The following is a 21,313-nucleotide window of genomic DNA, read 5'->3' as shown; positions in this document are numbered from 1 at the left end:
AATTTTTCAAAAGCTATTCACTTGAAGGCTATCCAAACAAAAATGTTACTTCATAATATTATTATCTGTTAACAGAGAACACAGAGGTATGTTATCTAGAAAAACTACTAGCTTTTTCTAGATAACATACCTCTCTGTAAAAAACAACTTTTATGTTTCATATCCCATTATAAAAATTTGCAATAAATAAAATAAAACAGTAAAATTAATACTAATAGGCGCCTCCGTAGCCAGGAGCAGTAGTACATAGCACATGCTTCTTGATTAGACCGGGGTTTGAGCTCGTGACCACCAAATACGGAGGATGCAGAAGGTCAGGGAATGACCACCGCATATCCCCAGCCCAGATAAAGGGTGAGGGTTGGCGTCAGGTAGGGCATTCGGCCGTAAAAATTGCATTCCAAAACAATAAAAAAAAAAAAATAAAATAAAAAAACGCTGACCCCATATAATAATGGGAAAAGGTGAGGCCAAAAAAAAAAAAAAGTAAAATTAATACTAAATTTTAGCTGGAAATTAGAAAAAGTGAGGAAAGGGCAGATATTACTAACTGGATGTTTCTTATAATTTCTGTTATTACATAAGGTACAATAGGACAAGAGAGTTTGTTATATGATGATGTGTGATCAAAACATTTGGAAACTGACTTTGCAAGAGTCAGTCCCCAACATTTTTGTGTACTGAAAGTGCAGCAAGTTGTAACATGTTCGGTAACTATCTAGACAAAATAATATAAAAATCATTCATTTATCTGGTCTAAATTAGAATACATTGAAAAGGTGTTTTATATGTTTTGTTGCATTTTAAAATGAATAATTTTACTTAGCAGAAAACATGCATAAAATTTTGTTTCAAACTAAGGAAAAATGCAATAAAAACCCATGACATGTTAAAAACAGCTTTTGGAGAAGATGTTATAGGCCATTCAAAAGCTTTTTGGTGGTTTGTAAAGTTTAAAGAAGGTCACTTGTCTGTTGAAGATGATTCTACTCTGGCTACTCTTCAACTTCAAAAACTAATGATTTAATCATTCATGTCCATGATCTGATCATGAAGGATCAATGTCAAATTATCCATAAAGCTGGTAGTGAAAATTAGATTTCTTATAGGACATGTATATCAATTTTAACACAGGATCTGAGAATGTGGCCTATTTCAGCCAAGTTTGTACCCTGCATCTTCACTGATGATCCCAGAGAGCGGCCAGTTCTCGCATGTCAGGATCTTCAATGTGCTGCTAACCCACACTTTGTTTCTTCCATCATTACTGGTAATGAATTGCAGGTGTATGCTATGAATGAAAAACAAAGGTTCAGCCCTCTCAACAGAAGACTTTTTTTTCTTCTCAAGACTCAAAAAGCAAGATAGTCTCCGTCAAATGCGAACATCGTGCTCAGTGTATTTTTTTTTTTTTGACTCACACGGCATCGCTTGTTACGAATTTGTCCTACGTGGTAAAACAGTAAACCAAGAATACCAAAAAACAGTTTTAACATTTATGTCAATTGTGCAATTCTGTTTACAGAAAAGGAGAAAGTGAATTTTAGGAACTGGTGCTTGCACAATGACTATGCTTTAGCACACTTGGTGATTTCCACTCAAGAATTTTTTGCGAAACAATCCATCACAGAGGTCCCCATCTCCACACTCATTGGATTTAGCTGCATGATTTTTCCTTTTTCTCAATATTAAAGCAACTCTCTTCTTGAAAAGTCATGGATTTGCAACAACTTAGCAAATTATTTAGAACAGAACACAGGAACTACTAGTAATTACAAAAGAAGCCTATTAGGAATGTAATCAGAAGTTATAGCACTAGAATCAATGTATACAGCATCAATGAGATGACTCAGAAAGAGATCCACATAAAAAGCAGGTAAACTTCAAATAATTTTTAAAATATTAGTTCAATCCCTGAACTTTTTTGATTACACTTAATATATGGTGGTACGTGGAACATCAACATAGTGCGTGTTATCTAAATTCTATAAGAAATGCAGCTTTTATTTCTGGGCGTTTATTTTTTCTATACACATATCGTGACTTCTCTCTATTTTCATTTTAATTCCATTACTAACTCCAAGTTTTTATTCATAATTTGAACATAGCATAGAGACCACTATCAATTATGCAGTTCATTTAACATCCAGTAGCAATCAAAATGATGTGCGTGTGTAAAATGTATATGTATATATTTATAGTACATAAAATGTACTGCTATAATAACAGCTATTGCCCAGTTACTAATCAGATAAAACTGTACAATTACAGGAGGGGTGTTCATTTATTATTATTATTATTATTAGCCATATGGTACAAGGAAGCCTGAGGCTTACGCTGCACTAGCCAAAACAAAATTTCAGAGTTACCCTGAGAAAGAGAGAGAGCAAAAAAGAGTCAGAAGTAGAAAGGAATCACCAAGAAAGAGAAGAATGATGATATCCAGCTGAGGATCCTGGGTGTGCCAAGCCCATTCTCACCAGATGTGAGCCCCTGGGGTAATTTGATTCAATAATACCAGATACTGTACATACTTTCTTGGCATCTGCAAATTAGAGAAATGGATGAATGAATGAATGAATCCTGTCTTTCGGAAACTTTGACAAATTTCGGGAAGGCAGTATTTATCCTTCGATTAATTCCCCCTACCCCTGTGCGCATGTTTTTTTTTTTTTTTTTTGAAAATTAGTTTTGATTTTGATATTTCCAACTACTACCACAGCATAACAACATACAGATTCAAGCAGAATTACATTCTACGTACAATAAAACCATCCGCTGGGTAATTCAAAGAGGAAAATAATAATAACGATGACAGAGTAAATACAAAGTAAATAAAATCATACCATTCAATAAACATCGCTGTTTAAAAGTTCGACTGCCGAAGTTGACATAATTAAAATGATCAACCACTTGATTAAAATAAAATTCTGTGTACTTTGCTGGTTCATTGCTCACAGCATGCATTAAAACAGCAAAGACAATTGCAACCAGCCAATGCATTTTATTAAAAGAATTGTAAAATAATATATACAGTACACAAAAACAACTCAAAACTTAAGGGTTCAAAGAGGCGGGCTGATAGAAATGACCCTGTCATATGTCAGTAGCACGTGCACTATTGCTTTCGTAATGCGAGATATTTGCACTCTGATTGGCTCACATCACTACTCTCGTTATCAGACTTCGTACATCTTGAACCACGGGATAGTTCTGTGATTTGAGCTAAAAGTGAAAGTTTGGGGAATTGGGTTTGTTGCTGCAGGGGACGGTCCCATGATTTTCGTTTGGGAGAGGGAGCTGGACTAAACCAATGTTCCACGGATTCATTAGCTTTAATCATCATGTAAAAGTAAAAAATCCTCATTATTTTGGCCATGAAGGAAATGGGGTAAGTGCCTTTACCCCATACCTGGGATCACTCTTGGACTGTGTGTATATGTTGACTAAAATAAAATAAAATAAAACAGATATGGTAAACAATAAATAAATATATATTTTTTTAAGTAATACATTTAATTTTTTTGCAATGCGTGCTTTTATATAGGGAATATGTACTTAGACAAAGCTTAATAAAAACGGCACTGACCTCAATAATCCGTTATGGTTACATGAATTATGAAACAGTGATGTGGGAAATCTCTGATTGAAACTAAAATCATTGGCCTTATTCCTTTTTTTTTATTTTAAGATATTTTATTTATACAGTATTGTAATTGACAACTAGAGGATGGTGTTGTGCACCTCCCCCTCCTCCGGGCTAAGTTTTTTTTTTAAATTCTTTCTTAATCACGATTCTTACCTTCTGATTTTAGTTTCAATCAGAGATTTCCCACACTGTTTCATAATTCATGTAACCATAACGAAGTTCGTTATGGTTACATGATGGTTCCCTGTCACGAACTTCCGCATTTTAAGCTTTTACTAACTCAAATCACTTGCTTTTAGATATAAAAAATAATAATAAATCAACTCAAAATTTCAACTGCTGGACCTCAAAAACTGCTGGGAAATTTTCTCCAATATTTGAAATGAGTGTGAAACAAGTTGTTATTATCATTATTGTTCTTTATATTATTTTTTCCTGATTGGGAGAAATAATCTCGTGACGGGTATTGCTACCAAGTACACACGGGGAATTGTTGTTATGTCTGGTGTTACTGTTGGTCGAGGAACTCTGACTATCTTAAAAGTGTTCAGGATTGCGACTTTCTGGAGTCCCTTGTAGGTGTTCGCTGGGAGACCTATTGCTGCTAGGCTGTTATGTAGGGGCTTTGGCATCATATCGGTGGTTGACACGATGATCGGGATAGCCGTTACTTGTTGCACATGCCGCATCTCTTTGATCTCCTGTCTTAGATTCGTGTACTTCCTGATTTTTCCCCCATGGGTTTTCTGCAGTTGCCAGTGTTGAGTACCGCTGTCAATCAGATAGGTATCCTTTTTCTTCTTGTCCACAAGAGTTATGTCTTGTCTGTTATGCGGAATTGTCTTATCCGTTATTATGGCGAGGTCCCAGTACAGCTTGTGGGTTGAGATCTCTAGTACTGCCTGGAGTTCGTCAGGCAGTACTAGAGTCTATCATGCCCCTTCCTCCTTCTTTCGGAAGTCTCTCTACGGCTGACTTCGGGTGGTGTTGGCGGTTCTTGGTCATCATTGTACTTGTCTTTCTCATGATATCCTGCAGCTCGGTGTTAATCCAATCTGAGACCCTGAAGGAGTATGTTAGCATTGGGACTGCATAGGTGTTAATGGTTTTAACTGTGTCCCTTCCGTTCAGCTTTTCTTTCAGCAGGCTTCTGAGTCTCTGATGGTATTTTTCGGTCAAGCAGGCCTTAATTTCCTTGTGTTGTAATTGCTGAGCCTGCATCATCCCAAGGTATTTGTAGGCCTCTCCCTCTGTCATGGCTTCGATCTCTTTACCAGTCTGCAGCTGGTAGTTACGGTCGACTAATTTTCCTTGGTGAAATCCATGGGTCTAGACCAAATTTCATCCTAATATCATTGCTGAATTCTTCAGTGATCCAGAGTAGTTGCTTCTCGGTTGCTATTATTATTATTATTATTATTATTATTATTTCTCCCTGATTGGGAGTTCTCCCTCGTGACGGGTATTGCTACCAAGTACACAGGGTGGTTTTTATTGTTATTTCTGGTGTTACTGTTGGTCGAGGAACTCTCTAACTATCCTACAAGTGTTCAGGATTGTAGGTATTCGCTGGGAGAACTATTGCTGCTAGGCTGTTCTTCTTATTATTATTAAAATTAATTTTTTATTTAATAATTATTATTATTGCTATTATTTCTTTCTTTTCCTTTTGTTTTTTTTTAATCCCACCACTTGTACTGGCACCAGGTTACTTGTACCACCACTTGTACTGGCATGCACGGGGGGGGGGGGGAGTTGTTATGCCCAGTTACTATTATTGGTCGAGGAACTCTCTGATTGTCCTACAGAGTTCACGATCACGACTTTCTGGAGTTCCTTGTAGGTTTATATAGAAGGCCTATTTCTGCTGGGTTCTTAGTTGTTTTAGGTGCATCAGCAGCTTAGACCATATTGCGCGGTATATAACATGTTTGCAAACTGCTTTTGTTCTGTGGTCGATTTGCTGTTCGCTGGACGAAAAACCCGAGTTTGTCAGGAGTAAAAATATGCTACCCTCACCTGAGACCGACTAACTAACTCAGCCACGTTGTGAAAAAGGCTCATATAAATTCGTCACGTCATTGACGGAATTGGAACTCAGGTCTTTTCCACCCGGTGTGAGGAGGGCGGTGATTTTGCCAACTGTGCTACACGAGAGCACCAGATCCTGGAAGAGTTGGCATTGAGGACTAACAACAGCTGGCTGTTGATGGTTCTCCTATAGCCATAAACCAGGTTCTGGAACATCCAAGCAAATATCATAGAACTTGGGACTGGATAATTTTCTGGGATGCTGCAGCTGACATATTGTCTCTCTGAGAAGGGTCAGAGATGATATTTATTTCATCTTTAAGACATTCATTTTCAAAAGTCGCCATTAATATACAATTGTAACACTGTAACACGCAGGATTGCATTCTCGTTGCGCTTTGTGTCAACTCATTATGTCTCATTGTGTACAGAGATTTTAGTGGTGCAGGGATAAGGTCAATTGAAATTAAAAATCCCACCGAATCATCATTAATAAGAGTTACAGCCGATGTTATCATAGCCTTAGATTCTGCTGTCATCGCTCCCCTCATAGAAAGAAAGGTCCTGTCCATATTGAACAGACATGCAAATCGAACACTGGGACTCATGACATAGAGTTCCATATCTTATGATAACCATTCACCACTGATGAGACCAACCGATACTTAAGCCCGTCATGTTGACATTTTTAAACTGTTGCATAACCTTTTATCCAACAGAAAGTGCTCTGCTCAACACTGCCAATATCAGACAATTTTCTTTAATATCAACATGTATATATATATAGCCTGCTAGGTCTCTTAATTTTTATCTTCTTGAGGATATTTCAATCATGATGGAGCAGCTATATAGACCTATTCTTGAAATACCTCTAATTATGGCGTTTTAAAGGGGATCTGGGCAAGGACAATTTACCTCAAGAAGATAACAAGCGCTTTTTCGATTTAGTGTCAAGACGCATAAAGGATTAACGTTATAAGTAGAGTATATATTTCATATTTCTATACACTCAGTGATCACCGAATTCTGACTGCCCGATCCGTATTAGACTATGCCACATAGCTCACAGTATAAATGGCCGAAAAATATGGTATGCTAGAGCAGTGATAATTTGCATCTGGTCGTGGAAGTCAAAGGGATAAAGTAGCAGTTATGGGACGTAGTAAAGGTATAACGCAGTTTCAAAGGGCATAGCAGCTGTTGTCCATGCGAACGTGGCCCAACACATTAGGTAGGTGGTCATAATTCAGTGATCAATCAGCTTATGCTGGTTTGCCACATAAATGCCCTCGGTGGCAGAAAAGTGGTTAAAGTTATTATCTCTCCAGAAGGGGTTTAAAAAAAAAGGCCAAGTTTCAAAGCTCGTCAATGACGCGAGGAGTTTTTTTTTTTTTTTTTCAATTTGGCTGAGATAGTTGGTCTCATTCGAGGGTCGCATGCGTTTTTTCTCACAGAAACACAGGCTATTCATTCAGCAAACAGAAAACCGACTGGGGAATACACATAATTACTAACAATATATTGAGGCCTTATAGCCTTTGCTAGTTTGTCATAGTCTTTCCTTTCTAATAATTTGATCATTTCTTGCTTTTAATTATTTACTCTCACCTATTAACTAAATCAATGAATTTTTTTAATACGGTAATAATATGGTAAGAGCAGAGATTTCTCTTATACCAAGTATATTATGCTAATTCCCTTACGACTTCGTTTCAATTTAAGAAGCTCAATGTATGTAATACGAATGGATGTTTCCATTATGAACATATTTATCACAAGCTGAATCTTTATTGGCAAATAAGTTTATTTTGTGTTCACCAAAAATCGCTATAAATGGCAATGCATTTGGGGCTACTATTCGATTTACTGCAGCAAAGAGTGAAATTTATCATCCAGATAAGCCAAACTCGACAGCGGTAATTCATCAGTAAAGCAATCACATGGTCAAAATTAAAGTGTGCAAGAAAAATTAGAACTTTTAGTTGAGTCCTGATGAAGCAGTCGATCAGATTTCTACAACCCATTACCTTTCTGAATGCAGAATAATAAATCATTCTGTGTTTGTCGAAATTATTAAAATTACAGATGTACAGCCATACCAAATGTAAAAAAAAATATAATGAGGCAATCTTTCTAAGATATTACCAAATAAAACAAAGGGAGTTTCTGCATTTTATAATTAACAGTGAAATTGAAACGTTAGCGCCACAAATAAACAAAAAAGTTCTGTTGAACTTAAATTAGCTATCTAAACAAATCACCTAGTGCAGGGAAGATGGGATCAATTTTAACACTTCAATCTATCACCAGTATTAGTTGCTATATCCATTAAGAGATAGCTGAGAAAGTTGTTTTGGTTTTGCACCAAAATAATTACTGTTGTGTGGCGTAAGTTGTCGTGTCTGTAAACTGCGTTCATTCTTTCCGTCTTCTTATATTGCCGGATGAAAAACAGAGAGGGCCATGGGAGAGAAAAAAAGAAAACTGCTGGGACTGATTAAACCGGCCCAGTGCCAAAGAAACCAATAAAAATCATTTCCATATTCATAGGATTCTAACCCAAGTCTTTTTCATACAGCGTGTAAGAGCAGAGATTGTAGACATTCCTTTCCCCATTTTTATCACTGTCTTTTGCAGCTTATAACTCTCGTGGGTAGCATAGTTGGTAGAATCGCCATCTTCCCACACCAAGTGGAAAAGACCTGAGTTCGAGTCCCGCTGATGATATGAATCATTTTTATGGGCCTTTCTCACAGCGTGGCTGAGTTAGTCGATTTCAGATGAGGGTAGCATGTTTTTTTTCTCCCGGAAACTCGGATCTTTCGTCCAGCAAACAGAAAATCGATCACAGAACATAGGCTGTTTACAAATAGTTTACACTGAGCAATATGACCTTAGTCAGTGATGCTCCTAAAACCCTATTACTACACGTTTTTTTCCAACACGAAAATAAAATTTTGTTGTGTTGGGTCTTTTTTTTTTATTATTGTGCTGCAGAATGAAGGTATATTATTTTACCCTTATATAAAAACATTTTGCATATATTGCTCTTTCGATACTTAGAAATTCAAATTGGTTTTATTTTGTGGTTTTAACATAAAGAAATATTTTGTGAGTAATGGCCTCACCAGGAGAGCAGTAACATTTCAAATGAGGATGTTTGTAATAGGATACAGGCCTACTGGTTTACAAGTTTTTATCTTAATTCGAGAGAAAACTTCCAAAGATTTAGAAACATATTCTTGTTTAAGAGTGACTTTGCAAAGTTATTCATTAATTCAACTGTTATAAAGTAGATTATAAGTTTTATAAACCAAAAACCTCTGTAAAGTAATTCTAATTACAGTATATGTGCAACACGCTGACATGGTGCACGCAATAATGCAATTTTGAGATCCATGAGTACCAGGAAACCAGCGGTATGACGCTATCAGAGCCACACATTCATTACAATTTCGTTGGATTCTGTTGTAGAACGTTTGCAACTCATTAGCTGAGTGAATGCTTTGTTAGACACTTCATGGTTTGTTGTGGCATGGGGAGGAACAAGTGCCGAATTCTGTGATTATGGCAGCTTTATGAATGTATTTTAATTTTAAATGTGAATCCATTATCGATTATTAAAAATTTAGAAGAAAATCAATCCTTTTGCTTTTACCTAAAAGCAGAATGATGGATTTTTAAGGTAACTTTCAGTAAATATATTTTATTTTTCTTTAGATGTCATTCCATAATAAGAAGAAAGTTTCAAAACGCAAGTTGCAGCTACCCATTTCTTATACCATACCGCCACTGGTACTAATATGTGAGTAAAATTTCTGTTTCTACTGCAGAAATTGTATAATATTTTAAAGCGTAAAAAAAGTTCTATCAGCAAAATCTTTATGGCACATCTGTTACGATGAACTCTCATAGGTGGTACAATTTACTCGCACACTAGAGCAATTGAAAGGATCTAAGGCTACGAATCATGGCTGAAATCTGTCTGTAAACTACATGTATTTATTCTACCCCCAATTAACTTCTTCTGCTGGACCCATACTCTGGAGAGGGAAGAAACTTTCTAATCCAAACTAGAAACGGCCTTACTCCACTACAACGTGAAAGAGCCCATAAATACACTTCATGTCTTTATAGAATCTTAATGGTGGGGAAGAACAGCGATTGTAATTATTGTGCAGAGGGATTATGTCTCATAAAAAGAAACGTTATAAACAACCTTCAAAAAAAAAGTATCCAGACCCACGTCGATTTTGCAATAATGTCATTGCCACTAGCTTCAATAGAATATCAGTTCCCTTTGTTTGCTATGATACACTCCATCCTCCTCCTCCTCTCCAGACTTTTCACCAACACACTGCAAACTTCTAAGAGTATCGTCCTTCATTTCGCAGAATAGTGACCGAGATGAGTTACTAATGTTAAACATTTTAACCTGATTTTGCGGGACAGTCCACTTGATCTCACGGATGTTTAATAGGGTTCAAGTCGGAACACTGACCCAACCATTCCGCTGTTGTATATTCATGTTCATAAATCATTCTCGAACAGCATCGGTTGAAAAATAATATGGCTTCACTGTTGAAACAAACATGGGCGTGTGTGCTTTCCTTATATACCGTTTGAATCATTTGTTTATCTAAGAAAGTGTAATATCACTTTATGAAACCAGTAGTGTCCTGATATTTCTGGACGGTTATGTATATGTTCCTTTCACGCGACGTCTCTCTATTGCTAAAACTTCGTGAATCTTTGAAGATTTACAGAGGAACATTAAAATGTCCCTCTGGCTATGCTTCCTGACAGTAATAGGTACATCATGAATAGTTTAAGGGCTTTTATTATTTCAAAGAAGATTAATGATGAGCAAAGAATTGTCAGATTTATCGACAGTTCATCGATTTGTTCGGTTCTTTGGGCTTCCTTTACGATGAATCTTCTCAGTTGTGGATAATCAATTATGCCAATTATCACAATGTAACATTGGTAAATTCAAATTATTTGATTTTGTTAATGTCAGTTTGAGTGTATGCTTAATATGATAAACGTACGTCTTTCCTTGAAAACAAATTAATGCACAGTTTTTATAATTTAAAGAGTATTTTGGAAGTGCGCAATCCGTATCTATCCATTCATGTAGTGTGACATTTAAAAAAGTATACCTATCATGAGGATTATTCGTTCAATGTTTATGACTATTACAGATGAAGTTTGCATCAGTAATGCATTTTAAGATTTTAATCATGTATTTTAATTATGCAAAATTAATTTGATTATAAGTGGCATATATTTCAAATTATTCCTAGTTTAAGTTTGCGCTAATAGTCATAAAACTTGTCTTGGGGTTAATCCAAATCTGTGGTCATTAGTATTCAGTACGATGTCCTGTAAACACAGATATGACAGCCCATATTATTGATCTATCTTTAATGATCAAGTAAGCAGTTCTCGACGACATGTATGACACTGGAATCTAGGGTAATTGATGTATAGCAGATGATATTTTGCATTCCACGCCGCACTCAGATGTTGAATTTTAGGCGCATCAGCAATTTAGGCCATATTGCTTCCTATATAATATGTTTGTATATTGTGTATGTGTTTTGTGGCCTATTTGCTATTTTCTGGACGAAAAACCTGAGTTTTCTGGAGAAAACACCATACTACACTCACCTGAGACCGACTAACTGAGCCATGTTGTGGAAAAGGCTCATAGAAATTCCTCGCATCATTAACAGGATTAAAACTTAGGTCTTTTCCACCAGTGTGGGAGGATGGTGATTATGCGAACTGTGCTACCCAAGAGGTCCCGCACTAAGTATTTTAATGTGTAGACAATGTATATATCGAATTAATTGATTGTTGAATAATCTATTGTATCTAATTGACCCAATTCTCTCAGTTGCTAGATTCCCAATTTTAAAATTATGATTTATTGGACCTCGGAAAGTTTGAAGAAAGATTTCATTGTTCCTCTATATAAGGTAATGGTGAGGACAAACTGGGAATATTGCATACAGGTCTCGTTTAGTTCAAAGAAAGTAAATTAGTTCGTTAAGGAGCAGTAATCGCTGTCTTCACAAAGAAAGACTGCCAAATTTTTGTGCATTTAAAAACTTGGAAACTAGACACCTTAAGGAAGCTGGGGCGTGTTACCTGATTGAGGTGTTAATAAGACCCTGAAGGTGGTGAATGAAATCAAATTAGGTTTAGTTTTGTCATAATACTTTTAAGGCATTTTGGTAAGTGAAAAGACATTGACTGAGTTGAAGAAAATCTATACATTACTGGATAGTTCATCAGGTCGACTTAGGAAAACAGACTGAATACGTCGCATAGTAGAGAAGTGTCAATTATTGTATTTCTGTAATACTGAATTCGATATTGAGTTATCCTTGTACGGTGCTGCCATCGTGTGACAATGGTGACAACAAATTTACAGGATGCCATTTAGCTACTACAAATTTCCGAGGTTGTTGTGTGCTAACAGAATAGTATTATTATTATTATTGTTAGCCATATGGTGCAAGGAAGCCTGATGCTTATGTGCACCAGCCAAATAAAATTTCTGTATTGCCCCAAGAGAGAGAGAGAGAGAGAAGTAGAAGGGAATCACCAAGAAAGAGAAGAATGATGATATCCACCTTAGGACCATGAGGGTGCCAAGAGTTATTGATTGTAATAGTAACATGAGATAGATATTAGAAGCTATGTCAGATATCCAGTGTTGAACTATAAAATATAACATTTTTTTAAAAAAATTATATTTTATTATTAAAATCCTGTAAGCTTAGTTGTTTCTAGCAAATAAATAAACAAACTTAGTTTTCTTCTTGTTTACGTATACAGTGTCAAAACTTCATAGAACAAACAGGAGAATCAATTAAGGTTAAAAACAATCAAAGGGACTGTTGGGGAGGAAATCCTGCAATGAGGAAAGTTTTATTAAGGCCTGTTCTACCCATATGAACTTATGTACAGCTGGCTGCTTTTTCAGATACAAGGTGAAAATTCAGTTTCTATCACCTCAAAATGGGTACCCAAATGGCGACAAGAAAAATGCCCTTAAAAGTTCGATCATTCCACGAATGGAATTAATTTCTATTCATTAAACCTAGCATTGTTCAAAGTGGTGTGAGAAAATATGGACTGTAGTACTGCGTCATCGCAGCCCGATGACCTGGGGACTATTTTTCTCAGCCACTCAATGTACAGAAAGTCTAATTCATGGGAAATATATAGTGATTTTTAACTTGTTTGGAGAGATCTAGGGTTCAGATTTCTTTGGAGAGAATGAAGAAAATATCGATATCCGTTCTAGTTTTAGAGTTTAGAGTTAGTATTAATACTAATAGTAACAAACAATGCAAGAAAGCAAGCTTATACAGCGTCAGCCAAAAACAACAACAACAACAGCAAAAACTTCAATAAGCTGTGTGGTCCATTCCTTCTAACAGTTTGTCTAGTTCTTCCTTGAAACCTCCTGGGTAGCAGAATTGGTAGAATTGCCGTTCGAGTCCCGTCGATGAAGTAAGGAATTTTATGAGCCTTTTTTCACAACATGACTAAGTCAATCTGTCTCAGGCGAAGGCAGCAAGGTTTTTTCTCCCGCAAATGCGGGGTTTTCCTCCAGCAAAACAGAAAATCGACCGCATAACACATGTAATTTACAGACAGCATGCGCGGAGCAATATGGCCTTAGTCCCTGATGCTTCTGAACAAAATCTTACTTGAAATTGTTCATTTCTTTCAATAGTCATCTACCAAGCTGGCCGAAGCAAACTTCTGCACATCTATCCTGAAACCATTCTGCTTCAATTTAAATATTATGCCTCTTCATGTGTGTGGCCAAAGCAACAGGAAGGATTTCATGAGCATTGAGCTTACTCAATCCATTCAAAGCCTCCTCAATCAGATCTCTTTGCAGCCCTCCAGACGTTGCAATTTGCAGAACTGAGACCTTACTTGGTAAGCGCATCCATTTTTTCCCTCTAAATAATCCTGTTGCTCTTCTGTGCACCCGTTCCAAGGATCATAATCTTTCATAAAATAAGGCTTCCAGACCTGTATGCAGCAATATCGATGTAGCCTAACCATTGCCTTATACGTATATCACAGCAAACGTGTTAGGAGCAAATGGTAAGCATGATACAAAACTTTATTCTGTTGAAAGAAAGGAGATCTCTGGTTATGCTAATTACTAGCTAGCATGAGACTCTCTAGTTTTAATATTCTGCAACTATTACCCTTTCGGTAGCACAATTCATATAAGCACCGTTTTCCCCACACTGGATGAAAAAAGAGCCCACAAAATTAATTATTATAATAATCACTCTTCTACCACGTAAGATTAATAATATAGTTTATTAAGCTTATGGCCTAAACCACTATACATTTGTGCAACTGTGAAACCTGTTGTGCATGCTTAACAGATTTTGGTAGCATTGGCAGGCAGGAGTCTGATAGCAGTCAATGTATGGTCTGATGATAGGCAGCGGTAAGTTGCCTGAAACGTCACCCTTAAATGTATAGTGGTTAGGGATATAAACCAAATAAACTATATTATTAATCTCACGTGGTAGAAGAGTGGTTATTACAAGAATTAATTTTCGGACTCCACAAAATTTTCTCTCGTCAACGACACGAGAAAGTATTAGTATTAGTAGTGGCAAATGATGCAAGAAAGCAAGCTTATAAAACATCAGCCCAAAAAAAAAATAAAATAATTTTTCATGTCACCTATCCAACTCCTCTAATAGTTTGTCCACTTCTTCCTTGAATTTATTTAATCTATCAACTTCCACAACAACGGATCGAAGCTTGTTCCACAAATCAAATATCCGTTGACTGAATGTAAACCTCTGCACATTCATTCTGCAACCATTCATCCTCAATTTGAATTTATGTCCTCTCATGTGCACAGTCTGAGCAAGAGGAAGAATTCCATCAGCATTCAGTTTGCTTAAGCCATCCAAAGTCTTAAACACCTCACTCAGATCGCCTCGTGGGTGCCTAGTCGCCGGACCCTTCAATTTTCAAAACTGAAGCTTTTCTTGATGAGTCCCCTTTTTCCTCATCACCAGTCCCGTTGCTGTTCTCTGCACCCATTCTAGCAGCTCTACATCCTTCCTAAAATGAGACCTTCATATCTGTATGAAGTACTCAAGATGTGGCCCAACACGTACTCAAGTACATGTTGGGCCTTATACAATGGGATAACCATCTGCTTATCCATGATAGCAAAATTCCTGTATATCATTGACAAAACCCCATTGGTTGTCTTGGCAGCCTGTCTGCATTTCTCAGAGAACTTCATATCTAACTGCACAGTTACCTCCAGTTATTTTTCGTTTTTCAGTACACTGAGTGTACTTTCACACAGTTGGTAAGTTAATCTAGGATTACTGATACCCATATGCAGTGCCTTGTATTTGTCAATGTTAAATTTCAATTGCCACTTCTCAGTCCATCTGTCTTAATTTTTATAGATCTTGTTGCAGCAGTATATTTTTATCACTTCATTAACCACCTTGCCGACCTTTTTTATCATCTACAAACCTAGACATTTAGCCTAATATACCTTCATCAATATCATTAATAAATACAGAAAACAATAATGTGCCCAACACAGAACCTTGTGGGATTCCATTAATCACATTAAACTATTAAAACTATTATATTAGGGTCACCTAGAAAGCCACTTCAGCTATCCGTGTGTATTGTGCCTGTAAATTTCGTGTGTTCTCTGGTCGGTCTGCTTGCTTTGCTGGACGAAAATCCCCAGTTTTTTGGGGGAAAACATTGCTAACTACGCCTGAGACCGCCTAACTCAGCGATGGAATGAAAAAAGCTCATAAGATTTCTTCATGTCATCGACGGGATTCGAACCTGGGTCTTTTCCACCCAATGTGGGGAGGATAGTGACGAGACCACTGTGCTACCAGCGCAGATCATTAATCAGATTATTCCACAAAGAACATGTACATGTATGTATTTATTTATTGTACCAGATGTTCCCTGCGAAATTCTGACATCCCGGCGGGATATCTGAAGTTCGAGTACAATAATACCATACATGCAATTACGAGTACAATAATACCATACATGCAATATTATGGACACAATTTACACTATCGCACAGAAAATCAGGTACAACCATTCAAAGTATGCAACAATATCTGCAGTCCAACTGGCTCACTCTCTCAAAGTTAAGAACTGCAGACAATCTGCACATTTCGGCAGTCCAGAACTGAACAGCACAAGGCGCTTCCCAATCCTGGCAAGAACCGCACCAGCACCGCGATGGTGAGACGAACAGCACAAGGAGCTGTCCAGACGATAACAACAACACCCAGCACCAGGAGGAAATGTTTAGATGATGATAACTTTCCTCCTTCTTCCAGGTGTCAGTAATGATGTTATTTAAGGGTACGCAATCCACGTTAATAGGAACGGTATCGCACATCCTATGCTTACCCTAATCAATTAAGATTTCAGTTCCGACTAGAGGCCAACTTATACATGTTCCCCCATTCACCTCCAACGTTGTTCTTAACGTAATCGGACCTAAGCCAGTCATTCCTCTCTAGCCTAATCATCTTGGGTCTGCTCCAATTGCAGAAGTACACGTCTCCTTCGAAAAACCTTCAAAGCAAAGGATTGAAACGCTAAAAAATGTTTCCTTCGTTGCAAGAAAGCATACCTCCCGTCCTAGCATCACTGCTTCCCACAAACGCACATTGTGCGCTCACTGACCCCCAAGGCATTTAGTTTAGCAAAAAACGAGCCATGTCCAGTAATAAATAATGTAGATTGTAGATTTGGATCGAACCAAGCGGCAGTACTTCTGCCAACCTTGTCAATACACGGAAGAAACTTTTTGTTATCAGTTCTTTGACTCTGTTATCTTACCTGTTCTACCATAACTACATCAGGCAAGCCCATATTCCTTTCTTTGTAGCCACGATCACATTGCACTGCAATTGACATTCTCTTCTACGTCCGTCCTTTCCGATGGCAAAAGCACATTGGCCTAAAAAGTAGATTGAAATCAAAAGGCATTCTTCCTGTTGGACATTAACATGCGGCCCTTAGCCAGAATTTAGCAAATCCGCTATATACATACATATTATATTACATACAGATGATAAGCAGATTCAAGGTCATCTTAATTACAATGTCATAAAGTGAAATAATCATATAACATGATATAAAGCTGTTCACTGCTATCAACCCTGGAAACACTGCTGATTACACAAATGCCTTAATTCTACAGAAAATACAAAACCTCGAGTTCTTTCTCTCCGCTTTCGGCCGAGAAGTCGAAACAGCTGACTTTCTCGCTCCAACGAAACCCAACAATGGTGTAACCCAATCTAAGAGGATCCACAATTTCTGCTGTTCAGGAACATACCGATCTGGGCGTTATTTTTAAACAGAAGCTCTCCTTTCTACCACACACAGACCACCCGCAAATAAAGTTCTGTCGACTCCGGTGGATGCTTAAGCAACAACTTATGCATGTCCACGACCAGACTGTTGGGTGCAGATATATTAAGACATGTGTCTATCCAGTCATACTTTATGGCGCAGAAGTCTGGACTTCAACTGCCACAACGCATCTGAGAAGGATTTTCGCGAGAGAATTTAGGCTACCGAAGTGGATCATGTGGAAATTTCGGCTTCCCCCTGCACCCCCTGCACCAAGGACCACCCAGATAGCAGCAGCTCTAAACATCAAACGTCTTCCTGCCATTATTCATGAGAGAAGACTCATCTTTGCTGTAAAAATGATGGTTGGTATTATTTCGGAACCAGACTTCTGGGCTAACTGCGGATGGAAACCAAGCCTTCGGGCCAATCCAGTCCTTCAGGCCACCCCAAACTGGTTAAAGTTATCCGATCGGTTCTTACCCGTACAAATGCTGCAGTTCATACACTCCTTGGACGGGGACCTCTACAAGTTTGCAGTCGATAAAAAGTACAGGCAGAACTTACTCCATCGACTTCCTTCTCAGGGCTACGTCACAGGAAATTAGAACCTGCTCCTGAGGACCTGTCCTTCACTGCCATAGATCCATCACTACAGTGTACCAACTTTCTTTGCCTGCTCAGATGATTTCAGCACTGTTAAAGGACTGCTCCCTGGAGAATAATCTAACTTTGCTGTTGTGTATATATTTTCATACGTAAATTTGTCATTTTTTTTCTCCAATGTTTAAGCCAACACTTGTATAATTAGTAATATATTGTTTGTTTTTTTCTTCTATCTCATTCTTGTTTATTACATTGTATTAACCTTTACTGTAAACACCTGGCTTGTAGCCGTGAAGGGTATTGTGTACAGCGTGTGCCTTTTGTATGCAATAAAGAGTTCTTCTTCTGTTATGTTCCTTCGGCCCGGCAGCGCTGTAATACAATAAACTAACTCATTACCTTTGACTTGGACAAAGCAATAAGTTTCTTCTTACTCGGCATTCCAACTACTTGTCACACTACCTGGGCAAGCATATGAATAACAACTGGTAAGCAGCATTCCAGGGGGGGGGATGTAAATTGCTGCATAAGAGCAAAAGGAGAACTTGTATTTTGTGGTGTGACTTTATTCATTTATTCAAGTATGAGACAAGATCTCCTGTTGCTTACGCCGCAATTTTCAGGTGACCTCCCTCGCTTATTAATGTACGTTCCTTATTTTCATATAACGACCTTCATTATTTATTATAACCTCATTCCATAAAAAACGAGGGTGCCCAAAACAGCCTTAGCAGGCGTGATGGTGCCTACAGGAACCGCATTGAGGACCACTGATTGCAAATATCGATACAGCATTGGGTCAGCTTATATTTCACGAAAAACTGCAAGACTGAGAAACTTTTCATCGCTAATTAATAAGTCACAAAGTTGCTGACTAGCGAACGGCAACACAATAAATCAAAAATCGATTACAGCCTCCCAAAATAGATTTCAGTATTGGAAACACAACGTGACTGTATATTCATCAAACAGACTGCAGCTTGTTAAGTAATTTTATGGCCGCCTCGAAGCGAAATCTTCACCCTGCTAACAAGTAAAGGATAAAATGGCCGAATTATTTTTTTTATTTTCTCTTTTTTGTGTGCCATCTCCTAACGGAGGTTGGCGACTACCACGGCAAATGTCTCTCTGTCTCTGGCAGCTCTGAACAGCTGCTTTGTGTTCAGTCCTGTCCAATATTTTATGCTATTGAGCCATGATTACGTCTTCTCCCACGAGGTCTCTCCCTTAATGTTATCAAGCCACAATGTACGTCTTCGCATGTTCCATCACCGCGACAAGGTGAAGATACCATCGAGGACTTTTTTTTTTATTATATGGTGCAATAATTAAATTGAGAGAACAGCAAAACTGTAAAGGGATATGAGAAAGTGGGAAGAAAAGAAAAGAAAGTAGGGTGCTGTTTGGCATGAGTTTCGTTTGGTTATCACAGTGATGTATACAGTTTTTGATAACTGGCGAAGATCCTGGTGGGCAGCATAGTTGGTATAATCACCATCATCCCCACATCGGTGGAAAAGACATAAGTTCGAATTTGGTCAACGACCCCAGGTATTTTTATAAGTCTTTTTGACAACATGGCTGAGTTAGTCTGTCTTAGGCGAAGGTGGCATGGTTTTTTCTCTCGCAAACTGTAATTTTTGTCCGCCAAAACAAAATTATGATATTAGGGTTACCCGTAAATGAATACATCTACCCATATATGTATTATGTCTGTAAATTGCATGTGCTCTATTGTCGATTTGCCTGTTTTGCTGAACGAAAAAACTCCAGTTTCTGGGAAAAAAACCTTGCTATCTACTCCTGAGACCGACTAACTCAGCCATGGAGTGAAAAAATCTCACTAAAGTTTCTCGCGTCATCTACGGGATTCGAACCTGGGTCTTTTCCACCCGGTGTGGGGAGAACGGTGACGATACTACTGTGTTACCCGTGCAGACACTCCGGCAAAACAGTAAATCGATCAAAGAAAACACCAACTTACAAACGTAATGTATACGGCACAAATTGCTGATACGCCTAAAACGTCAAACAACCTCCTACGTCAAACAACCAACCAACTGACGAAGATTGAGAGGATACGATACTAGTGACAGGAGATCACCAATTTTTTTGATTGAATAATCACTGTGAGGTACAGAATTTTTTTTCTAATTTAATTTTCAGAACAAAGTTTACATTTGTTGTTTACATATTGTTGTTATTGTTGTTTGTTGTTGTTTACAGGTTTTTTTTTTTTTATCATTCATTTATGTATTATATACAGGGTGTTTCAAAAATGATGGTCAATAATTTAAAGGTGAAAAGCTGAAAGTACTCTAAAATAAACAAAAAAGTCCCAGTGAATATCGAGCCGCAAATTAACCGTTTTCGAGATAATGCACATTTTCTGTTAAGATCCGCTACTGACTATGGGGCACTAGTTTAACAAAAAGCTGTGAATCCTTTGCTAAGGGTGGTTTTCTTAAACATAAGATAATACATTTTTAATTTTTGGTTTCAACACCACGGGATTTTACAGATGTTACATGTTACAGAATGTTCTTTCTAACACCTTTCCTCAACATCAGGTGTTTATGCTCGGGCCTACCTGCTCGTACTCCATGTGCGAAACGTCCATGTTCTCTAAGGCGTTGATGTACCCTCTGATGAATGTGCGCCTGTTGGGCTGCCTTCGGCAGGGAAATGCTTCTTGGTACAAATGCAGCCTCGAGTGCATTGCCGTTGGCTTTACCATTCATGAAGTGCATGCCAGTATACTCTTCGTTGCTGTAACCTCTTTCCATGTTGATTATCCTTTGACGAGTACTAGTATGCCTGCTACGTCTCAGAGCATTGAGAGAGGGGAAACGGAGAGAATGAGCATAACCTAATCTAAACAAACAAGTCAGTGGTGAATCCCAACTCTGTGCAGTTCATCTTGTCAATGGTGGATCCCAACTAGAAATGTGCAATATCTTGAAAACGATTCACTTAAGGACCCATGTTTACTAGGCTTTTTTTGCATACTGTAGTCTGTACGGTTCACCTTTAAATTATTGATCATCATTTTTGAAACGCCCTGTATATAACATGTACATGAGAGTTTATGACGGATCTCTACTATTTATATTAATTTATTTATTTATTACTGTTTCTTCTAAGGTAAAAATTAATTTTTACGGGATTAAATATATAAATTTAAATTTTACGCAATTTCAGTATTTAAAAATTAAAAGAAGAAATTTTCATTAAATACAAAATGAGCGAAAAACGCCAGCAAACAACATTAAATAGATTTCTTGATAAAAACTGAAAACTGTGCAAGAAAATGTACAAACATCGGGGAATGATAAAGACATGACCTCTTCTTTTCCATCAAGATCTAAAGATGAGCGAAACAGTGACACAGAATTAAAATTTAATTGGCCCCACTTTTGGAATGCTGACAATGTGGTTTGGGGAAAAAAAAGTATATCCTTGGAGTACTGCGTACAGGTCTGGAGGCCTCATTTTAGGAAGGATGTAGATTTACTTGAGCGTGTACAGAGAAGGGCAACAAGATTGGTGAGGGGAATGAAGGGATCCTCTTACCAAGAGAGGCTTAAGTTCTGCAAA

General features: G+C 37.6%; 1 protein-coding gene across 1 annotated transcript in view; it reads right to left on the bottom strand.

Moving 5' to 3' along the window:
* LOC150087809 (dipeptidyl peptidase 2-like) overlaps positions 1 to 3,029 on the bottom strand; it is a 267,578-nt gene extending 264,549 nt beyond the window's left edge. Inside the window, exon 1 of the mRNA XM_090370436.1 lies at positions 2,847 to 3,029. Coding sequence (XP_090226562.1) covers positions 2,847 to 3,003 — 157 coding nt within the window. The 5' untranslated portion in view covers positions 3,004 to 3,029. The remainder of the gene's footprint in view (positions 1 to 2,846) is intronic.
* Between the last annotated feature and the right edge of the window lie 18,284 nt (positions 3,030 to 21,313).

The sequence above is a fragment of the Mastigoproctus giganteus genome, chromosome 3 (assembly GCF_048544385.1).
Source record: "Mastigoproctus giganteus isolate SK-2022 chromosome 3, ASM4854438v1, whole genome shotgun sequence".
Lineage (NCBI taxonomy): Eukaryota > Metazoa > Arthropoda > Arachnida > Uropygi > Thelyphonidae > Mastigoproctus > Mastigoproctus giganteus.
This window is presented reverse-complemented; position numbering and strand designations above follow the sequence as displayed.